Source organism: Monodelphis domestica, chromosome X (genome assembly GCF_027887165.1).
Source record: "Monodelphis domestica isolate mMonDom1 chromosome X, mMonDom1.pri, whole genome shotgun sequence".
Lineage (NCBI taxonomy): Eukaryota > Metazoa > Chordata > Mammalia > Didelphimorphia > Didelphidae > Monodelphis > Monodelphis domestica.
The window spans coordinates 12,302,846-12,327,026 of record NC_077235.1 but is presented as its reverse complement, the minus strand read 5'-3'; the positions used below and the strand labels follow the sequence as shown (position 1 = coordinate 12,327,026).

The window sequence follows — 24,181 nt, the reverse complement described above, 5'->3', positions numbered from 1 at the left end:
TATATTTAAAATATATTTATATATAAATAACAAAATTAAAATTATGTAAAGTGGCAAAGTAAATGAGAATGAATGGCTAAAGAATCCTAATAGAGGCTTAGAAGGCCTTCAAAGTTAAGAGTTCATGGACTGAAATTAACTTTTAATACAATTATTGATCAGGCTTCATTAGTAGGATGGATATCCAATTTTGTTTCCTGTCAATCTTTGGATAAAAATTTGGGGTCTTGTTTTTAAGAATCCACACAAATGAGAAAACAGAAACCTCTTCAATAGTAATGAATTGCTATTTAACTGACTGATGAAGAGATTCTAAGGAAATAAAAAAGGAGACATTTGTAAGGTTAAATAATTTTATTAAAATAAAGAAACTAAACTTAGGATTCATCTAAGTTTTTTCTTAGAAATCAAACAAGTTTCAAGTAACAGAAGGCATGTAGGCACTAAGTCCTTTCAATAGTCACCTCCCCACCCAAACCTCCCCAAATTTTCCCCTAACAATTTCCACACTAAACCTTCATGTAACCCTAATAAACACAAATAACAAACCTCCTGGCTAGTATAATAACAACAAAATTCTAAGTAATAATTAACTAAATGGTGAAGACTACACAGATAAATGTATAAAATGGGGTAGTCTATCTTAATACAAAGGAGTAAGAGCTGGTTGGACTTATAAGGGCACTTAGCAAATGGTCAAAGGACGGGCCCAAACCAGGGATTGGGAAGGAGTGCCTATATCCCCCTAATTAATTACCAAAAAAAATCTCTTCCTAGTTGTCCTCATAGTCAATGTCTCCACCCCTGGGGGATTCTTCCTGATATTCCCAAACACCCCGACGCTTCTTCATCGGCCCAAGGGAGCCTCGGTGATGGAACTGGCTATAGTTGGTTCCATATTCATTCTGCTCACTGTAGCCACTGGAACTGCTGTAGCTCCCTCTGCGGCTTATCTGATCATAGATGCCTCGGCTTCGGCTGTGTCTGCGGCCATTCCCTCTGCCAGGGTTTGGGTAGGGCCTGGGACCCAAGAGGCCTGAATTGGGTCTGGGGCCCAGGAGGCCCGAATTGGGTCTGGGGCCCAGGAGGCCCGAGTTGGGGTTGGGCCTGGGGCCAAGGAGACCCAGTTTTGGGTTGGGCTTGGAAGCAAGGAGACTTGGTTTGGGCTTCTGGACCTGGGGACCTGGGTTGGGTCCAGAGCCAGATTTGGGGTTGAAGCTTGTGTTAAGGGCAGGATCGACTGGAGATTTTGGGTCGGGGTCACTGCCAAACTTGACTTCAGGGGCCCAGGACTCTTCATCAGGTTTGGGGGCACTTCCCCCAACAGGTTTAGGCACAGGGTCCCAACCTGGTTTGTTGTCAGGGCCCCAACCAGTTTTGGGGGTGGGGATCCAGGCAAATGTCGGGATGGGACCTTCATCAAACTTGGGGGCAGAATTCCCATCAGGTTTGGGATCAGGGCTCCTATCAGACTTGGAAGGAGGGTCCCCAATCGATTTGGAAGCATCATCTCCATCAGGTTCAGGAGCCACCTCTACAACTGCTTTGGGGTCAGGCTCCTTGTCAGATTCAGGTCCCGGCCACCCAGCAGGCTTGGAACCCAGCCACCCGGTAGGTTTGGGACCCATCCACCCGGCAAGTTTGGGGCCTGGCCACCCAGCGGGTTTGGAGCCCTCTTCAGGTTTGATGGTGGGAGGAGGGGCGGGGACTGGGGTATGGGTGGGGCTGAGATCTGGGCTTACACCTGCATGAGCTCGAGTAGAAGATCTCCAGGTGCAGCTGTTGCTCCCCAGCATGGGCAGGTTAAAGTTCCACTGGTCTAGGTCTTCCTTGGGCAGGGCCTTCTTGACCTCCACTCGGTGACCTTGAATGGGGTGGAACTTAATCACAGCAGCCTTGTCTGCAGTATCATGGTCAAAAAAATGGACAAAGCCAAAGCCCCGCTTCTTGCCGGATTGCTTGTTGACGATAATCTCGGCCTTCTCCACGGGGCCAAATTGCGAGAAGTGCCTCACCAGGTCACTCTCGCTCACATCTCCCTTGATACCACCTACGAAGATCTTCTTGACCCGGGCATGGGCCCCAGGCTTGCAGGAATCCTCCCGGGACACCGCACGTTTCAGCTCCACCCGGCTGCCATCCACCTCATGGGGCGAGGCGGCCATTGCAGCATCAGCTTCACTCAAGCTGGAGAAGGTAATAAAGCCGAAGCAGCGTGAGCGGTTGGTCTGCGCATTCATCACCACCACACAGTCTCGGAGGCAGCCAAAGGCCTCAAAGTAGCTGCGAAGCCGAATCTCGGTGGTGTATGGGCTCAGGCCACCAACGAACAACTTACAAAGCTGGGCACTTTTCAGCACGGAGGAGCTCGGGCTGCGGCCTGGCCCTGGCCGGAGCCGGGAACCTGGAGAGAGAGCCAGCCTGGTGGGTGGCAGGAGCTTTCGCAGGGCAGAAAAGAGCAGCCGGGCGGCCGGAGAAGGAGCAGGTGGAAGTACGACTGCAGGAGCAGGAGCAGGAGCAGGGGAGCTGGTGGACGAGCTGCGCAGCAGAGTGGAGTGTGCACTCCTTGCCCAGCCCTTTCCCGCCCAGCTCAGTACGACCGCGCAGCGTGCCCAATTACTCAGCACGCCTAGCCTACGCCAAGGGAGCCCTCTCTGCACAGCTACTCTCTGTGGCTGCTTCAGACCTCCAAGTTAAATGCCCCCAGAGGAGAGGCGGGAACTGCAGCTGAACAATCATAGGCCTTTCTTTAAGGAAGTGTTCCCTTTACAGCTTGCCTCCCATACTAGCCAGAGGCAAGCCACAGGGCCTCAGGCAGCTGCCGAGGATTATCAGCCACCTCACAAGGTGACCTCGGGATTTACTTATATTCCAGTTCCTGTGGACTCTGACCTGAAAGACCTTTGTAAAAACCCCAGTAAATGCTCCTGGAGAGGGACTGCAACTACCACACCCTCCCTTGACCCCCCCCCCCATCCCCCAAGGAAATCATAAATGCTAGTAAGTTGCTTTCAAGCATGACAGGTGGTTGCTGGTGTTAAGCTATTAATTTCTGCTCAACTCCCCATAACCCTATTTGGGGCTTTCTTGGCAGAAATACTGGAGTGATTTGCCATTTCCTTCTCTAATTCATTTTACAAATGAGGAAACTGAGGCAGACAGGGTCAGTCTTTCCATCTCCAGGCCCGCACTCCATCTACTCTGTCACCTAGAGGTATCAGCTACAGGAACACAAATTCTATTTTACAGATGAGAAAAGTAAGACTCAGAGAGGTAACATGTATAAGGCACAACAGCGTCAGGGAGAAGTGCCAGAGTCAGGATAGATGTGAATTTAAGTCTCACTGACTTCCAAGTGTAGTCTTCTTCTGGCCACTCTACTACCCTATAATCAACCAGTCAGTAAACATTTATTAGGCACCAACTATATGCTAGGCACTGTGCTAAGCACTTAAAAACCAAAGAAAGGCAAAATACAGTCTGCTCTCAAGGAGCTCACAGTCTAAAGGGGGAAACAAGAGGCAACTAACTATATACAAACAGGCTATGCACGGGATAACTTGGAAATAATCAACAGGGGAGAAGGCACTGGAATTTAGGGGAGTTGGAAAAGACTTCCAGTAGAAGGTGGGATTTTAATTAGGATTTGAATAAAGCTAGGAGGCAGAGATGAAGAGGAAGCATTCTAGGCATAGGGAGGTCAGGCAATAAAAATGCCCAGAATGGAGAGCTGGAGTATCTTATGTGAGAAACAGAAAGGATGCAATTGTCACAGGATATCAGAAGACCCTTTGAAGGCTTTGATTGCCAGAGGATTTTCTCTTTGGTCCTGAAAGTGACATGAAACCACTGGAGCTTCTAGACTAGAGAAGTGACATCATCAGACCTGAGCTTAAGGAAGATCACCATGAAAGTGGAGCAGAGGATAGAAATGGAGTGACAAGGTACTTAAGGCAGGGAGACCAACCCGTAAACTACAGCAATAGACTAGGCATGAGGTAATGAAGGCTTACATCAGGATGGTGGCAGTTTCAGAGGAGTGAAAGGATTTTATATAAGAGTACTGTAAAGGTAAAATCCACAGGTCTCTGCAAAAGATTAGATATGGGGGTGGGTGGAGGGGTGATAGAGATCAAGGATTTGAGGATGCCCCCTAGATTGTGAAAATAGTGGTGGCTTCAGTAGTAACAGTGAAGTTTTGCTTTGGACATGGAGACTTGAAGATGTCTATGAAGGTGTCCATGGGATATCTAGTTTTAGATGTCCATTCAGCTGTGGATTAATCAGAAGAGAGGTTAAGGCTGTAAGTGGCATAGTGATGATAAATTTATCCAAGGCAGTTTATGGGATTACTAAATGAAATACTATAAAGTGATAAGATAAAGGGCCAAATGGAGAGCCTCAGGGGTTTATGAGCCCTACTGGGAAGATAATCCAGTAAAGAAGAGAATACAGATAGATAGCAGGAGAAGCAAAAGAGAATGGGTGTCCCAAAAACCTAGAGAGAAGAAGTGGGTGAAGACTGAAAAAATATCATTATATTTGGCAACTAAGAAATCACTGGTAACTTGGGAGAGAACAGTTCTAGCACAATCCAGGAAACATAAGAAGCCATGCAATTTACTAGATATTATGGTGCAAAGCACAATACTTAATCACATTTATACTAGCAGCTGAAAAGAAAGGGTCCTAAGCCTAAAGATGATGGTCATCTGTGAAGGCCTTTCAAGCTCAGGTTGTTTTCCTTCTCCTCAGAGGATGTCTTGTATGTCCTTATTTGCATATTTTCTCCCCCATTAGAATGGAAGCTCCTTAAGGGCATGGATGATAAATATTTACCTTTCTTTCAATAGGCAGTACTCAAGACCATATTAATTATTTAAAACTTGTTGGTTTCCTAACTGATACATGGCCCTTCACCAGTAAAGCCCTACTCATTGGAATGATTCTATTTAATTCTTGGCATTAAAGTAATGTGGTCATTTGGTTCTTTGCAGAAGCTTGAAGTCAGAGGATCTAGGTTCAAATTCTGGTCCTGCCAGATGCAGCTAAATGAATGCATAGGGTTTTGGGGCCTTTATCTGTGAAATGACTGATGGAATGGATGACTTTTAACTAAAAAAACAGCAGAGCAGGCTTCTGCAGTAATTCAAACTTGAAACAAAGTTATAAAGATGTTCTGGGCAGTGGTAAGAGTGGGAGGTGTCAGAGAAAACAAATAAAAATTATAAAAAGTGAGTGCTAATAATTAATAAGGCAACTAGGAGGTTCAGTGCATAGAGTGCTAGAACTTTGGCCAGGAAGAGCTGAGTTGAAGTCTGGCTTCCGACACTAGCTGTGTGACCCTGGGTAAGCCACTTCACTCTGCTGGCCTCAGTTCCTCATCTGAAAAATGAGCTGGAGAAGGAAATGGCAAACCACTCTTGTATCTTTACTAAAGGACACCCATGGGCAGTTTTGTCAAAGAGGTCATGAAGACTCTGACATGACAGAACACCCACAGATCATTAACAAGTCACTGAAGCTCATTCATATATTTGTAATGGTTTGAGGAGGAAATAATTCTCTAGGTGTCCAGGTCCAGGAGTGTGGGAATGGACCAGGAATGGATTCCACCCTGCCATACAAAGGTGTGCTGGTAAATGTTTAATAGATATACAACCCACATTGAAGTTGAACTGGTGTTATTCATACTTTCTTCATTACTTTCTCAAGTCTAGACCCTCAAACAAAAAATCCAGCTCTAGTTTGTAGCCTCAAGATCCCCGCCTAGGAATAAGTGCTCAGACTGAATTTACTGATCTGTAACCTCAGGACTCCAGGCTAGTCTAGTGTAGGTGGTCTCTGCCACTGGTAATGGACAGTCTCCTGCCTTAGCAAGCTTGGACAACTCGTTACCAGGTAGGCATAGGGAGTTGTAAGACAGCCAAAGCTGCCTTCTAAAGAGAGAAACCATTTTAAATAGCTTTTTTTAAAAAGGCCCACTATGCATGTATCAAAAATAATACAGGATACATCTTGCCCAGAGGCAGCAGCTGTGACTTAATGAAACTCCTCAGGTACCTTTCAGCTTCATTTCCCTCTTCTCTTCTTCCCTTCCTGGCTGCCCCCTCCCCTTTTCAGAGACAAGTGGGATCAATGCCCCTTTCATCCTTTACTGAGCTTGCTTTCCCTTCAAAACCTTTCCTACCTCAGCTGCACTTGTAATGGCACCCATGCGCCAGTCCAGCAAGCATTCCATCTCTAATCACTCAGACAACTGCCTGTCTTTCTGTCCTTTGCAGATTATGTGGAAGGGTGCAAATTATGCCCAACTTGCAATTCCTAATTAAGCTTGCCTAGGCTGAATTGTATTTACTTGGGGTTTTTCTTCCTACCTTTGTATCAAGCCTTTGGGCAGGATCCCACTCTGCAGGGGGCAGAAGCTCTAACTTTTCCATGTACCTTGTGCAATGCCACATGCAAATAGACACTTATTAAGTGCCTTTTGATAGTTCTAACACCTGGGGCTTGGCCTAGTTTTGAATTAAAGAGCCCTATAATGGTAGCATTTGAGGATGGCCTCCAGTATTTTGGTGGGTTCTTCTAATAGACATTATAAATCCACAAACATTTCTCTCTCCTTGGAGAAGAGCAGAGTTGGGCTCAAACATTATTCCTCCCCACAGTCAGTCACTGAACTCCAGGGAAACTTCGCCTTTGGATTTTTTAAGTCGGGGAGTAGAGCTAACTCAGAATGAGATTAGATTGGGATTATTAACAAATATTATGGTTTTAATGTAACCAATTCTCAGAGAACAAAATGGTCAGGGCAGGGGGGGGCAGGGAACAATGCAGAACAACAAACAAACCACAGCCATTACAGATCTACACTTAGTTCAAATTAGTATCCATTCCAATTTCATTAAAGTAGAGCAAAGTGGAAAAAATGGGTCCCTCATAACCACAAATCAATAGATAAACCCTGATCAATGGACATGAGGCTCCTCTAGATATCTGTGATCTCTCAGTGCAGTTTGGCAGACTGTAGCAGGAAGCAATCCATTAGGTTCTGAAAAGAGGAAAGCCAATAAAGGCAGGCTAGATGTCAAATTCTCTCATCCTTCATACATCTGGTTTATGAGAGCTAGCTTCTCTAGCCTTCATTTTCATCATCAGGAGCTTTCCTCTGCTACAGATATAGAGGTTTAAATTGTATAACTGTTAATTATTTAATAATTGCTGGAATTAACTCTGTGTGTGTGTGTGTGTGTGTGTGTAGGGCTGGGGAATAGCAAGCAGTACTGGTCAGTTTTCTGTTAGAAAATGGGAATCCTAATACTGGCCCAAGGGCAGGCACCATGTTGATTAAATGTTTCAAAAATAGGAAGAGAAAACCCAAACATAAATTCCTTCCTGGCTCTGTCTTCCTCCATTAGAAATAAGAGCTAGGTATGTCCCTACACTTTTCCTGGTAGGGAAAGCAGATGCTTTTCATATGACACCATTTGCAAGAATACCATGCTTTCCCCAAAGAGAAACTTCAGCATGTAGCCATGATTAGTCACAGGCTGCATCTGTCACACTTTATCATGTTCCAGCTAAATGAGCTATCATAGCATCCCATGAATTACTGACACATTTTGGAGTCTATTCCTTACCTGCAACCAAGATTTATGGCGACCACCACCACAAATCCCAAGGTGACTTGTTCACTTTGAAATGTGAACTGAAATAATGGGGGGGGGCATCACTGGGCTATGACACAGAAGTCTTGCAATTAGCTACTCGCCAGGGCTGACTATTTATGTTCAGTGAAAATAAGAAAATATCAAGAATATAGCTTTTAATATTATATTGTAAATATATCTATGTATGTATGTGTATATATACATATATATGTATAGTTAGGACTGTGGTAGAGTTTTAATATTTTCTAGGTGTATTAGTCAAGATGGTTGAAAAAATAAGTGGATTTGGTCTCTAGAGGTTTTGGTTTTCATAGTCTCATCTGAAGAAACCTCATTTCAAACTCTACTTGGTATATAATTCATTGACTAAGGACTCAACCCTGAAGTATTTTGGACTTGTGGCTTCCAGAAAGGAAGTCTGTCAAAAGCTTTTCCCCAGCTGACTAAGCTAGCCCTCTGGTGATGTCTGGTGCCCCCAAATAGTGCTGGAGGATAAAGTTGGATGAATAAGGCACAGAAGGTTAAAATGCTGTTGACTATTTCAGATGAGGGAGAAGATGTGCTATGCAGCATCCAAGCCTGGTGGGGAAAGAGAACTCAGAGTTAAGAAGAGGTTGTGAAAGATTTGTGCCTGGAGAAATTGAGTCAATTGTTCCGGTGGGAATTTGGGAGGAAAGAACAGATGATATTAAGCTTCGACATTCAGAAGAATTATTTTAGTTCTACATTATCCTGTAATTATTACGGCTCTACGGGCCCCTACTTATTCTGCCACAGCCTACATTTCTGCCAAATGGCTTAGCATATCTGCAGTAAGAAAATGTGTAAAAAGGAAAAACTCAATGAATTTAATAATCTGTAGTTGGCTCCAATGCCTTAGGAGAGAATTCTAAAAATATATAAATTATTTCAGGGTCACTTATACTCCTAGCAAAGAGTGTAGTTATGGGTTAGGGTAATGAAGACTGAAGTTAATACTCAAAGTGACACTCCCCCCCAAATTAAAAGGGAAAGTTTGGAACTACTGCAGCATACATTTTGAAAGTGCTTAGAGGGCAGAATGTTCTGATTCTGCGGGCAGTTAGATGCTGGGGAACAAAATTTCCCTCTTAGGCTTAAAGGGTAAAACTGTTCTTTGTTTGGCAGGCATTTGGCATGTGGAACCCCCACTGCATAAGTCTGGGGGAGCAGCAGGGTGATATCCAGAAATTCCTAATTAGTGCCATTTTGGAAAGCACTAGGAGGAGGAAAAGGAACTCTGTTCTTGCAATTGCAAGAACAACAGGAGGTAGTTCTTTGTATTTACTAATACAAGCCCAAGGGGAGTCAATGTCCACTGGGAAACACAAGGAGATCAAGTCACTTCAGTGTTTGATGGTCAAATTTTGTGAGGTAGGTTAAACAGGATAGATCTCAGATGGGACTAGAACAAGTCGCTGTAAGGGATATGAAAAGAAACAGCACTACTCTTACTCTAAATGAGCTCCCATATAGTCAGTTAACAAACATTTATTAAGGTATTATACGGTGACAGGCACTGTGCTAAGTGCTAGGGATATGAGAGATAAAATTTCCCTCAAGGAGTTCACATGCTAATAAAGAACACCAAATAATATCACACAATGCTTGGATAAGCAACAGCTGGATGCTTTGCCTGCTCTATATTTCGAGATGGATGGTCTTTGGATTTCATAGGACAGCTGGGTCTATGCCTACATATCAAATCATACAGAAACACAAATATGGCTAAATCTGTTTATTTAGGCTATCTCTATGGCTTCTTGGTGAGATGGGGGCCCATGCTGGGCATGCCACTTTCAAGGCTGCCTTACTTGGATCACAATGATGCAACATTCTACTTTTCTTCTAGAGCAGTGGGTCTCAACCTTTCTAATGCCATGACCCCACAATATAGTTCCTCATGTTGCGGTGACACCAAACCAAAAAATTATTTTGGTGGCTACTTCAAAACTGTAATTTTGCTACAGTTATGATTCGGAATGTAAATACCTGATATGTATTATACATTCTCATTGCTACAAATCGAGAGGCTGAGAACCGCTGTTCTAGGGGACTATATCACTCAAACCCTAGCCTTGGCATATCCACCTCTGCAGGCCAGAAATAAGTGCACAGACATGAAGAGAGGAGTAGAAGTCCTCTGCTTACCTCTCATGTGCCCAAGAAAGAAGAAATGAGCCAACAGCTTACGTGTGAGGATCCTAGGATCCTGAGGTGTTGGATTTAGCCTGGGTTTATACCTTGGCTATTTACTGTTAGGGGATCACTTCGCCATTGCTTTTTTGGGTTTCTCTTAGTTTAAAAAACAAAACAAAACAGGATCATTATAGATTACCAAGAGATATTGGACACAGAGTACATGAAGCAATTTTCCTGTTGCTGCAGATACTACAGGGTAGTATCTGAATTTGTATCCATAAGAGAAGGAATGCTGAGGATTAACCCCAAATGGTCATCTGTCTATCTCGAGCAGACATATTTTTCCCCCAGTGAATTGACTTCAATAGCCTAATTTCAGAGCAAAAACTTCCCTTTTCCCTGCCCTTACAGAAAATTTTTAAAATTTTCCTATCTATGGCCCCATTTTTCATTTGGGTCTCTTAAGGCTTCCTGGCTCTTTAATGTAATGGTCATCTTCATATCTTAATAAAACAAAAATTGAATTATATGCACGACTGGGCAAGCATGACATGGCTTTTCCTAGCATATGTAAGGTGTGGAAACCTGGGGGAAATCCTATTCAATTGAGGTTCCACCTCAGCACACTGCAGTGCACTGGAAATGAGTTCCAGCCTAATGGCACTGAATGAGAGGGAAGTGGGGAAAGGTAGAAGTCAGTGATTGGAACCTAATTAAAAACACCTGATAAAAAACGGACGATGCCAGATGGTAAAGTCAATTTCACAGTATTATACTGGCCCAGGGATGGAATATGCTGACATTCTGCAAGGGTAGACTGATAACATCAGCAGTGAAATCAAAAGGATTTCTTTAATGGGGTTAGACTTTATGTTTAAAAGTTTTGCATTCTTCAATATTTAAGTGCAAACCAAAATTCGATTTCTCCATTTTCATTAGCATCCCCAAATCTACATCTTATAGTATTTATTAAACACTACAACATCTTGTAGTACTTGTTTTATGACTATTAATCATCTCCAACATTCATGTAAATATTAAATAGCAACAATAGCAGGCAAATACAATGGCGATATGATTATTTTAATGTAACATGACTGTATTTTCTTTTCCTGGAATAACTATTTCTCTTTATTTTTCACAGTAAAAATATGTTCTTATTATATAAACTTGTTGAGGACTGAGACAGACCTACTAGAATATCATGCTCAGTACAAAATCACAAAAATGGAACAGAAGCAGGGATAACCATAAGCCCTCACAGTTTCCTCAAGAACAGTCTGGACCATAATAACTGCACTTCCTTTTTTGACTGGTAGATCAAGAGGATCTGGATTTTGGGCAAAACACCACAAGGATTCACTCTTGCTACTCATGGACAAAATGGAGAAGTTTGGGGATGGGGAGACAAACATTGAGACTGATTAGATAGCAGTACAGGCAGGCACATTATGGCTTCCAATGAATGGTTCTGAGTTAGAGGTCTCTAGTGGGGTGTTCCAGGGATCATGGCTTGGATCCATGCTGCTCACTCAACCTTTGTAAAAACAACTTGAATAAAGGCATAGGTAGCTCACCAGCTAAATGTGCAAGGGACATAAAGGTAGGAGGTCCAGTCAACATAATGGGAGACAATCAAGATTGAAAACTATTTCTCAAGTTCAATATGAGCCAAGAGGATAGCTAAGAAAGCAACTAGAAAGCAAAGGCAATAAAGACATCAGCTAAGACTAGGAAGATACTAATTTCACTACTGTTATCTAAAATATGAGCTCTTTTCTTCAGCTTCAAAGAAGGCCAATGAAGCCTTCAGAGTAACCAAAGACAAGTGACCAGGACAGTGAAGGATTTCAAAATTGTCATATATGTGGACCTGTTGAAAGAATTGCAAATGTTGAGAGTTCTGGGGGTGGAGCCAAGATGGTGGAGTAATCCTTAGCAGCTCTGTGACACCATGAGAATCTTCCCCAATCAAGATTAAATATCACCACAAAATGATGCAGGAATGAAAGAAACAAGAAAGAGACAGGGTAAAACAACTTTCAAGAAAAAAAACCCAAAAGGTAGTCAACAAATATCTGGGACACTGGGGAGAGAGGAGAGCAGACACAACAAGAAGCTGTAGCAAGGAGGGAAGAACAAGCCAAAAACAAGCTACACACCTCCTCCCCACATCTGCTATCTGAGGTTCGGGACCTATGTCCTAACATCCAGACCCTGAAACCCTGCCTGAGCAAAGAGAGGTACAAACCAACCCATATACCCCTTCAAATTTCTGTTTTTTAATGTTATTTTTTTATTTGGTCAATTTCAAACATTATTCTTTGGTTACAAAAATCATTTTCTATTCCTCCCGCCCCTCCCCCAACCACTCCCATAGCTGATGCTCAATTCCACTAGGTATTACATGTGTCTTTGATCAGAACCCATTTCCATGTTGTTAGTTTGCATTAGGATGTTCATTTAGAATCTACATCTCCAATCATATTCCCTCGACATATATAATCAAGCAGTTGTTTTTCTTCTTCGTTTCTACTCCCACAGTTTTTCCTCTGAATGTGGATAGTGTTCTTTCTCATAGATCCCTCCGGGTTGATCAAGAACACTGCACTGCTACTAATGGAGAAGTCCATTACCTTCGATTGTACCACAGTTTATCAGTCTCTGTGTACAATGTTCTCCTGGTTCTGCTCCTTTTGCTATGCATCACTTCCTGCAGGTTGTTCCAGTCTCCATGGAATTCCTCCACTTTATTATTCGTTTGAGCACAATAGTATTCCATCACCAACATATACCACAATTTGATCAGCCATTCCCCAATTGAAGGGCATCCCCTCATTTTCCAATTTTTTGCTACCACAAAGAGCACAGCTAGGAATAGTCTTGTACATGCCTTTTTCCTTATTACCTCTTTGGGGTACAAACCCAGAAGTTCTATGGCTGGATCAAAGGGCAGACAGTCTTTAAGCACCCTTTGGGCATAGTGCCAAATTGCCCTCCAGAATGGCTGGATCAATTCACACCTCCACCAGTAATGCATTAATGTCACAACTTTGCCACATCCCCTCCAGCATTCATTACTTTTCTTTGCTGCCTGTTATCCAATCGGCTAGGTGTGAGGTGGTACTTCAGAGATGTTTTGATTTGCATCTCTCTAATTATGAGAGTTTTAGAATACTTTTTCATGTGCTTATTAATGGTTTTGATTTCTTGGACTGAAAATTACCTATTCATGCTCCTTGTCCATTTATCAATTGGAGAATGCCTTGATTTTTGTACAATTGATTTAGCTCTTTATAAATGTGAAAAATTAGACCTTTGTCAGAGGTTTTTGTTATGAAGATTGTTTCCCAGTTTGTTATTTCCCTTTTAATTTTGGTTACATTGGTTTTATTTGTACAAAAACTTTTTAACTGGATGTAATCAAAATGACTGATTTTAAATTTTGTGACTCTTGCTAAGTCTTGTTTGGTTTTAAAATCTTTCCCTTCCAAAGGTCTGACATGCATATTATTCTGGGTTCATATAACTTACTTATAGTTTCCTTCTTTATGTTCAAGTCATCCACCCATTCTGAGTTTATCTTGGTGTAGGGTGTGAGGTGTTGATCCAAACCTAATCTCTCCCAGACTGTCTTCCAATTTTCCCAGCAGTTTTTATCAAATAGTGGATTTTTGTCCCAAAAGCTGGGATCTTTGGGTTTGTCATAGACTGTGTTGCTGAGGTCACTTATCCCAAGTCTATTACACTGATCCTCCTTTCTGTCTCTCGGCCAGTACCAAATTGTTTTGATGACCACTGCTTTATAGTATAGTTTGAGATCTGGGACTGCAAGCCCACCTTCCTTTGCATTTTTTTTTTCATTATTTCCCTGGATATCCTTGATCTTTTGTTCTTCCAAATGAACGTTGTTATGATTTTTTCTTATTCAATAAAAAAAAGTTTTTTAGAAGTTCGATGGGTATGGCCCTAATAAATAAATAGATAAGTTTGGGTAGGATGGTCATTTTTATTACATTATCTTGTCCTACCTATGAGCAGTTAATGTTTTTCCATTTGCTCAAGTCTAGTTTTAGTTGTGTGGAGAGTGTTTTATATTTGTGTTTATATAGTTCCTGTGTTTGTCTTGGCAGATAGATTCCTAAGTATTTTATATTGTCTAGGGTGATTTTGAATGGAATTTCTCTAATTCCTGCTGCTGAGATTTGTTGGAGATATATAGAAATGCTGATGACTTCTGTGGGTTTATTTTGTATCCTGCAACTTTGCTAAAGTTGTTGATTATTTCCACTAGCTTTTTAGTTGATTCTCTAGGATTCTTTAAGTAGACCATTATATCATCCACGAAGAGTGATAACTTGGTCGCTTCATTGCCAATTTTAATACCTTCCATTTCTTTTTTTCTCTATTTTCTACTGCTGCTGTTTCTAGTACAATGTTAAATAATACAGGTGATAATGGGCATCCTTGTTTCACTCCTGATCTTATTGTTAATGCATCTAGTTTATCCCCATTGCAGATGATGTTTACTGATGGTTTTAGATATATACTGTTTATTATTTTTAGGAAAGACCCTTCTATTTCTATACTTTCTCGTGTTTTCAATAGGAATGAATGTTGTATTTTGTCAAAGGCTTTTTCTGTGTCTATTGAGATAATCATGTGGTTTTTCTTGGATTGCTTGTTGATATGGTCAATTATGTGGATGGTGTTACTGATATTGAACCATCTTTGCATTCCTGGTATAAATCCCACCTGATCATAGTGAATAACCCTCCTGATCACTTGCTGGAGTCTTTTTCCTAGTATTCTATTTAAGATTTTTGCATCTATATCTCCGTTTTTGACCTGCCTGGCTTTGGAATAAATACCATATTTGTGTCATAAAAGGAATTTGGTAGAACTCCCTCTTTGCTTATTATGTCAAATAGTTTGTATAGTATTGGAATTAGGTTTTCTTTGAATGTTTGATAGAATTCACTTGTAAATCCATCAGGCCCTGGGTTTTTTTTATAGGGAGTTCTTTGATGGCCTGTTCAATTTCTTTGTCTGATATGAGATTATTGAAGAATTCTATTTCTTCTTCTGTTGATCTAGGCAATTTATATTTTTGTAAATATTCATGCATATCACCAACATTGGCACATTTATAGCCATATAATTGGGGAAAACAGATTTTAATGATTGCCTTAATTTCCTCTTCATTGGAGGTGAGCCCTCCCTTTTCATCTATGATACTATTAATTTGGTTTTCTTCTTTCCTTTTTTGTTAGATTGACCAGTACTTTGTCTATTTTGTTTGTTTTTTCAAAATACAAGCTTCTAGTCTAATTTATTAGTTCAATAGTTATATCACTTTCAATTTTATTAATTTCTCCCTTAATTTTTAGCATCTCTTAGTTTATTCTGGGGATTTTTACCAGCTTATAGTCTAATTTATTAGTTCAATAGTTCAATCAATTGCAATTTTATTAATTTCTCCCTTAATTTTTAGCATCTCTTAGTTTATTCTGGGGATTTTTAATTTGTTCGCTTTCAAGGTTTTTGATTTGCATATCCAATTCCCTGATCTCTGCCCTCCCAAATTTGTCAATATATGAACTCAAGGATTTAAATTCCCCCCTGAGTACTGCTTTGGCTGTATCCCATAGAATTTGAAAGGATGTCTCATCATTGTCATTTTCTTTGATGAAATTATTAATTGTTTCTATGATTTGTTCTCTAAATGATTTTGGAGAATCATATTAATTTCCAATTAATTTTTGACTTGGCTCTCCATATACCCTTATTGATCATTATTTTTATTGCCTTATGATCTGAGAAGGTTGCATTTATTATTTCTGCTATTCTGCATTTGTTTGCCATGTTTTTGTGACCTAGTGTATGGTCAATCTCTGTGAATGTACCATGTGCTGCCGAAAATAAGGTGTATTCTTTTTGTCCCTATTTATTTTTCTCCATATATCTAATATCTCTAATTTTTCTAAGATTTCATTCACATCTCTTACCTATTTCCTATTTGGTTTTTTTATTTGATTTATCTAAATTTGATAGTGGTAGGTTCAGGTCTCCCACTAGTATAGTTTTACTATCTATTTCATCCTTAAATTCTACTAGTTTCTCCTTTAGAAATTTGGATGCTATACCATTTGGTGAATACATGTATAGTACTGCCTATACTGCCTTTTATCAGGATGTATTTACCTTCCCTATCCCTCTTAATCAGGTCTATTTTTACTTTGGCTTTGTCAGATATTATGATTGCAACTCCTACCTTCTTTCTATTAGTTGTAGCCCAATAGGTCTTGCTCTAACCTTTAATTATGACCCTGTATCTACCCATCTCAGGTGTGTTTCCTGTAGACAACATATGGTAGGATCTTGAATTCTAATACACTTTCCTATTTGTTTACGTTTTATGGGTAAGTTCATCCCATTCACATTTAAAGTTATGATTGTCACTTGTGAATTCCCAAGCATTTTGATATCCTCTCCTAATTCTGTCCTTTCTTCCTTTGCTATATCACTTTAAACCAGTGGTTTACTTTTAATACATCCCCCCAATCCTCTCCCTTAATATGCTTCCCTTTCTGGTCCCTCCCCTTTTGTTCCCTTCTTGTTTTTTTAGGGCCTATTAAGTCCCCTTCCCCTCTCTTTCCCTCCCTTTTTTGTACTCCCTGCCTCCCTACCTTCCTTAGTTTTCCCTTCTTACTTTCCCTGTAGGGTAAGATAGAATTCAGTGCCCCAATGGATTTAGATGCTCTTCCCTCTCAGAATTGATTTCACTGAGAGTAAGGTTTAAGTATTACCTATTAGGACTCTCTTCCTCTCCCTTCTTATAAGAGTATTCTTCCCCTCCCCTTCCCATGTGTATCTTTGTGTGATAAAGTTTATTCTATTTATTTCTTCAAGTATCTCTTAGTACCATCTTCGATACTCCCCACCCTTTTTCTTTTTTTGTGTATCATCTCATAGCCTTTTATACCCCAATCTTTTCCTATGAGTGATTCTTCTAATTACTATAAAAATGAATGCAATTTTTGAGTGTTACAAGTAACATTTTCACCATATATTAATATATATAATTTAATCTAATTGTAGTCCTTAAAGAAGGGTGAATTAAAAAAAATTTTCCCCCTTTCCCTCTCTTTCTTATTTACCTTTTCATATTTCTCTTTATCTTTGTGTTTAGATATCAAACTTTCCACTTAGTTCTGGTCTTTTCTTTACAAATACTTGGAAATCTTCTATTTTGTTGAATGCCCATACTTTCCCCTTGAAGTATGTAGTCAGTTGTGATGGATAGGTGATTCTTGAAGACCCAGTTCTCTTGCCTTTCTGAATATCATGTTGCAGGCCTTGCAGTCCTTTAGCGTGGAAGCTGCCAGGTCTTGTGTGATTCTGATTGTTGCTTCTTGGTATCTGAATTGTCTCTTTTTGGCTTCTTATAGAATTTTCTCCATAGCTTGAAAGCTCTGGAATTTGGCAATTACATTCCTGGGAGTTCTCCTTTGGGGATTTAGTGTAGACAGTGTTCTATGAACTCTTTTAATGTCTATTTTGCCCACTTGTTCAAGAACATCAGGGCAGATTTCTTGGATGATTTCTTGTAGTATGGTGTCAAGATTTCTGTTTATTTCTGACTTTTCAGGTAGACCAGTGATTCTTTTTTTTTTTTTAAATATATTTTATTTGATCATTTCCAAGCATTATTTGTTAAAGACATAGATCATTTTCTTTTCCTCCCCCCCACCCCCCATAGCCGACGCGTAATAGACCAGTGATTCTTAAATTGTCTCTTCTTCCTCTGTTTTCCTGATCTGTCACCTTTTCAGTGAGCTATTTTATGTTTTCTTCTATTTTGTCAGTCTTTTGGCTTTGCTTTATTAATTCTTGCTGTTTTTGTAGATCATTGGTTTCCAGTTGCCCAATTCTTGTCCTTAAGGCCTGGTTTTCTGCTTTAATTTTTTTATTTTTCTGCTATAATTTTTTAATTTTCTCTTTGAATCATTTCCCACTTTTTTTAAACCCTTACCTTCTGTCTTGGAGTCAATACTGTGTATTGGCTCCAAGGCAGAAGAGCTGTAAGGGCTAGGTAATGGGGGTCAAGTGACTTGCCCAGGGTCACACAGCTGGGAAGTGTCTGAGACCAGATTTGAACCTAGGACCTCCCATCTCTAGGGATGGTTCTCAATCCACTGAGCTGTCCAGCTGCCCCCCATTTCCCACTTTTCTTGCCCAAAGTCTTCAACCTTTTTGATAAGCTCATATTTAAATTCTTCCAGAGCTTGTGGATAATTTCCATTTTTAAGAATGTTTTGTCTTCATTTGAATTTTCATCTGTATTTTCCTTTGTAGCCTTGGTTTTTCCTATGTAAAAATTTTCAAAGGTCACTGTCTTTTTTTTTTTGTTTTCTTGGAGGGTGTTTGTTAGTCCTGTGGACAATTTGCCACCACTTTGGAGATTTTTCCTTTAATTTTTAGTCAGAAATCTGAGTGAGAAGTGCAGGTTCTCTGTCTATGGGCTTAAGGAGAAAGGATTTTGCCTGAGTCAAGCTCTAGAATCTCTGCAGCCTCTGCTGTTCATGGCTCTTCTCTGCACTACCTTCCCAGGGGCACCCATGGTCTGTGCTCCCCCGCTCACTAGGGTTTCAGGTGTGGCTGCTCTAAGGGGTAGGTCTTTGGTGGTCTTAGTTCCCAAGTCCCTAGAGGTGCGCCTTGCTTATTCTAGAGGAGACTCTCGCTCATTCTCTGATTTTGGTGCGAGCTGGCTCTAACTCTGGCTCTGTTGGTGGGGTTGGGGAGGGTAGATCAGCTCACATTTGGGTGGAAGCTTTTTTCATCCCATTATAGTGTGGAAATGCCCAAATCCCACATACCTTCAATGCTGTGCCCTACAGTGGAGTACCGTTGTTCTCATGAAAATGGTTTTTTTGGAGTTTTGAGGTAGTCTATATTGGTGGATGATGAGGAGAGGAAGCGTCCCCCATCTAGACTGCCACCATGCTTACCTAGAAATCTCCCCTTCACATTTCAAACCTATGGAGAAGTCCAGAACCACAGTCCAGGGAATTCTAGTCTGAGCTTGGGACAAGGACTTAACTCAAATGTTGGGGTGGATGAGAGTACTGCGAACTAAGAACTGATCTTTTTGCCTCAAAATCAGGGCTAAGCTCCAAGGCAGGACAATCAAAGTTGTGTCTGATTAGGTCAAGTATACAGTGAGACCAAAAACCTAAGTCTAAGCCTGAAGCTGTAATCTGATAAGTCCCTGACATGATCAAGATCAGAGTGAGATCAAAAGCTTACCCTAAACCTGAGGCCAGTGTTTAAGCTATCAGCATCACAAGGGCCAACTGAGTCAGCAGGACTTTCAGAGCTCTCGACACTCAGACCATCACATCATCTCCCTAAACATACATGTAATTAGATAGGAAAAATGAGCAAACAACAAAACAAGCACCTAAATCTAAATAATTTTTATGAAGACAAGAGCAAGGTACATACAAACATGGGGACAGTGAAAGCAAAGAAATATACCCAATGTCCAAATTAAAAATATATATATATATATATATAATATGACATATATAAAATCCAGTGGAATAGCTCTTTGGCTATGGCAGGAGGGTAGGAGGAGGGGAGGGAAAGAACATGAATTATGGAAGCATGGAAAATATTGTAAATTAATTAAATGAATAAACTTAATAAAAATGTACTGGACACAGCTTCTGCAAGAACTCAAAAAGGATTTAAAAAACAAATTAAGAGAGGCAGAGGAAAAGTGGGAAAGAGAAATGGAAGTGATGCAAAAAGAAAGGAAAGTTATGCAAGAAAAAATTGGCCAATTGAAAAAGGAGAACCCAAAACTGACAGAGGAAAATCAGGATTTAAAAATTAGAATTCACCATCTAGAAACTAATGATTTTATGAGAAATCAAGAAACAATAAAGAATAATCAAAAAATGAAAAAATAGAGCAAAACATGAAATATCTTATTGAAAAAACAAATGACATAGAAAATAGATCTAGAAGAGGCAATTTGAGAATTATTGGACTATCAGAAAGCCATGATCAAGAAAAAAACACTTGGAAATCATATAATAAGCAATAATCAAAGATAATTGCCCAGAGTTCCTTGAACAAGAAAATAAAATGGAAATGGAAAGAATTCACAGATAACTTCTAGAATCGTCAAATGACAACTTCCAGGAAAATTATATCTAAATTCAAGAGCCACCAAGTCAAGGAAAAAATACTTCATACAGCCAGAAAGAAACCATTCAAATACTGTGGAACTATAATGAGGATAACACAGGACTTAGCAGCTTCTACATTTAAGGATTGAAAGGCATGGGATATGATATTCAGGAAGACAAAAGATATGGGTTTACAATCCAGAGTCAGGTTTATAACTCAGAGTCACCTATACAACAAAACTAAGTATTCTTTCAGGGGGAAATGGTCATTCAATTAGATAGAAGATTTCAAAGAATTCCTGAGGAGTAAGCCAGACTTAAACAAAAAATCGGATGTCTAAATACAGGACATAAAAGAAGCCCATAAAGGTAAATAAGAAAGCGAAAATTTAAGGAATGCATTAAGGTCAAAATGTTTATATGTCTACATGGAAAGATGATTTCTGTAATTCTCAAAAATTACTCTTAGTAGTAGAGAAGATGGAAGGAATTTACTCAGAAAGAGGGTGGAGAAGTAAGCTGATTTTGATGATATGATGTATATGTAAATGTGATGATTTGGAACCATGATATATATGTATAACATATGTATACATATGAATGTTCTGTAAAAAATCAATCCAGGGCTGAGAGGGTAGCACTGAGGGAAAAGAGAAGGGAGAGACAGAATGGGGTAAATTATATAACATAGAGAGGCATGAAAATCATTATAGAGAGGGGAGGATAATTGTGGTGGTGGTGATGGGCAAAGCTTAAACTTTACTGTCATCATAAAGGGCTTAAAGAGGGTAAAACAAGTATAATCAGTGGGATATAGAATTCTATCTTACCCCATTGAGAAGGGGAAGGGGAATAAGACAAGGTAAGAGGGAGGTAATTGGAGGGAGGGAGAAGTGGTTGGGTGAGAAAAAGAAAAATACTGGTAAGGAGGAACAAAGAGAAAGGGAATAGAGCAGGGTTAAAAGGGGATATGATAGAGGCCAATACACATTAATCATAAAGCTGAATTTAATGGGATGAACTCACCCATTTAATGGAAGTGGATAGCAGAATAAATTAAAAACAGAATCCTACTATATGTTGTTTATAAGATACACATTTTAGACAGGGTGACAGACACAGATTCAAAGTAAAAGGCTAGAGAAGAATTTATTATGTGTCATCTAAAGTAAAAAAAGCAGGAGTAGCAATTGTGATACCAGACAAAGCCAACATAGAAATTGATCTTATTAATAGAGATTAGGAAGGAAAATACATTCTGTTAAAGGGTACTATAAACAAGTAATATCATTACTAAACCTTTATATCATCTATATTTCTAAAGAAAGAATTAAAGGAACTCAAGGGAGAAATAGAGAGAGCAAGACCATATTTGTGAGGGATTTCAACCTCTCCCATTCAGAATTAGATAAATCAAACTGAAAAATAAATAAGAAAGAAGTGAAGGAAGTGAGTGAATAGCTAGGAAAAATTAGAGTTAATAGTTAGAGAAAATGGAATAGGAATAAAAAGGAATATACCTTCTTCTCTCCAGTACACGGTACATATACAAAGATCAACCGAGCATGAATTTTAGAACTATTCCACCCTAATCAGACCATTCTTTCGAAGATGTGATTTAGCTATTTCCTGATCAGTAACAATGGAGATACTTGGAATAACAGAATCAGGTCTTGGAAACTACATTTCTCCCCCCTTCTTAGTTTAACAAGATTTTAAAGGTCTGCATCACACTCAAGATTTAATTATCTAAGGAATGGCCTTCAAACAGACATGTGCAGAAAAAAGGACAGACCTCTGGGCTGTCCTAAGTCAAGCTAAGTCCTCATTGGTACAGATGAGACATAGAAAAGTGATATAAAAACGTCCATATAAGGCACAGCACTTCCTGTACCTTCCTGTTTGCCTGGAGAGGCAACTCTGGCTGGCAGCATGCTAGGCATTCCGACATTTTGGGAGTGGTGGTACCAGTCAGGAGGGGGAAGATATCCTTCACCCTTTCCTTCTGCCTTCTTCTTAATCTTCTCTAGTATATCAATTAAATCACCATAAAATTTAGCAGCTGACTTGGGTATTTTATTAATTGGGTTTTTCATTAAGATTTTTATAAATAAAATCCTTGGTGACCTAAAATTAATTGTACATTCAGTCTCAGCCATAATTTCACCCTTTACACCTAGAGCACAGAAATATTGCAAAGGCAGAAATAATAAATAAATTTTTTCAGATAATAATATAATAAAAATTATACTTCACAAGAGTCCATGGAAAGGCAAATTTAATATTAGTAGAAAACTAAATAATCTAATTCTTCAAAACTGGTGGGTCAAAGAAGAAATCATAGAAACAATTATGGACTTCATTAAAGAGAATGACAAAGAGGAGACAACATATCAAAACCTATGGTATACAACCAAAGCTGTGCTCAGGGGGAATTTTATATCTTTGAGTGTCTACAGTTACAAAATCAAGCAGGAAGAGATCAATGAATTGGGCTTGCAACTTAATAAACTAGAAAAATGAATAAATTAAAAATCCTCAGATAAAAACTAAACTGAAAATCCTAAAAATTAAAGAAGAAATTAATAAAATTGGAGAGATCTATTGAACTAATAAATAGGAATAGGAGCTGGTACTTCGAAAACACAAATAAAATATAACTGGTTAATCTAATTTAAAAAGAAAGAAGAGAATCAAGTTAACAGTATCAAAGATTGATCTCACCTCTAATGAAGGAGAAATTAAGGTAATTATTAAGAAGTATTTTGCCCAATTATATGGCAATAAATATTATAATCTAGGTGAAATGGGTGAATATTTACAAAGATATAAATTGCCTAGATTAACAAATGAGGAAATAGAATACTTAAATAATTCCATCTCAGAAAAAAATTGAACAAGCCATCAAGGTACTCCCTATGAAAAAATCTCTGGGGCCAGATGGATTCATCAGTGAATTCTATCAAACATGTAAAGAACAACTAATCCCAATACAATACAAACTATTTGACAAAATAAGAAAAAAAAGGAGTCTTACAAAATTCTTTTTATGACACAAATATAGTATTGATTCTAAAGCCAGGAAGATCAAAAACAGAGAAAGAAAACTACGAACCAATCTCCTTAATGAACATAGATGCAAAAATCTTAATAAAACACTAGTAAAAAGACTCCAGCAAGTTATCACAAGAATTATCCATTATGAACATGTAGGATTTATACCAGGAATGCAAGGATGGTTTAATATTAGGAACACTATTCATATAATTGGCTATATCAATAAACAAACCAACAGAAATCACATGATTTTCTTGATAGATGCAGAAAAAAAACCCTTTGACAAAATACAATACTCATTCCTGTTGAAAACATGAGAAAATATTGTACTAGAGAGGCCATTCCTCAAAATAATAAATAGTATATATTTAGAATCATCAGCAAATATCATCTGCAATGGGGACAAGTTAGAAGCCTTCCCATTAAGAACAGGAGTGAAGCAAGGATGCCTATTATCACCTCTATTATTTAATATTATACTAGAAGTGCTAGCTTTCACAATTTGTAAAGAAAAAGAAATTGAAGGGATTAAAGTAGGCAATGAGGAAACTAAAGTATCACTCTTTGCAGATGATAGGATGATATACTTAATCCCAGCAAATCAACTAAATGGCTAGTGGAAATAATTAACAAATATAGCAAAGTTGTGGGGTACATGAAAAATCCACATAAATCATCAGAATTTCTTTATATATATTTTAAAAGAACTCAGCAGCAAGAATTAGAAAGAGAAATTCCATTTAATATTGCTCTAGACATTATAAAATACTTGGCAATCTATTTGATAAGACAAACACAGGAATTATACAAACACAATTACAAAATACTTTCCACACAAATAAAGTTATATAAAAACTATTAGAAAAAAATTAATTGTTCATGGGTAGATGAGCTAATATAATAAAAATGACAATCCTACCTAAATTAATTTACTTATTCAGTACAATAACAATCAACCTATCAAAAATTATTTTATACAAAATTTTATATTTTATACAAAAAGGAAAATAATAAAATAATTCATATTAAAGAACAAAATATCAAGAACATCAAGGGAACTAATGAAAAATAATGTAAAGATTGGTGGCCTAGCAG

General features: G+C 39.0%; 1 protein-coding gene across 1 annotated transcript in view; it reads right to left on the bottom strand.

Moving 5' to 3' along the window:
• Positions 1 to 319: 319 nt before the first annotated feature.
• LOC130456140 (ribonucleoprotein RB97D-like) overlaps positions 320 to 24,181 on the bottom strand; it is a 110,359-nt gene continuing 86,497 nt past the window's right edge. The window contains exon 2 of the mRNA XM_056809354.1: positions 320 to 2,686. Within this exon, the coding sequence (XP_056665332.1) occupies positions 774 to 2,686 (1,913 nt within the window). The 3' untranslated portion in view covers positions 320 to 773. The remainder of the gene's footprint in view (positions 2,687 to 24,181) is intronic.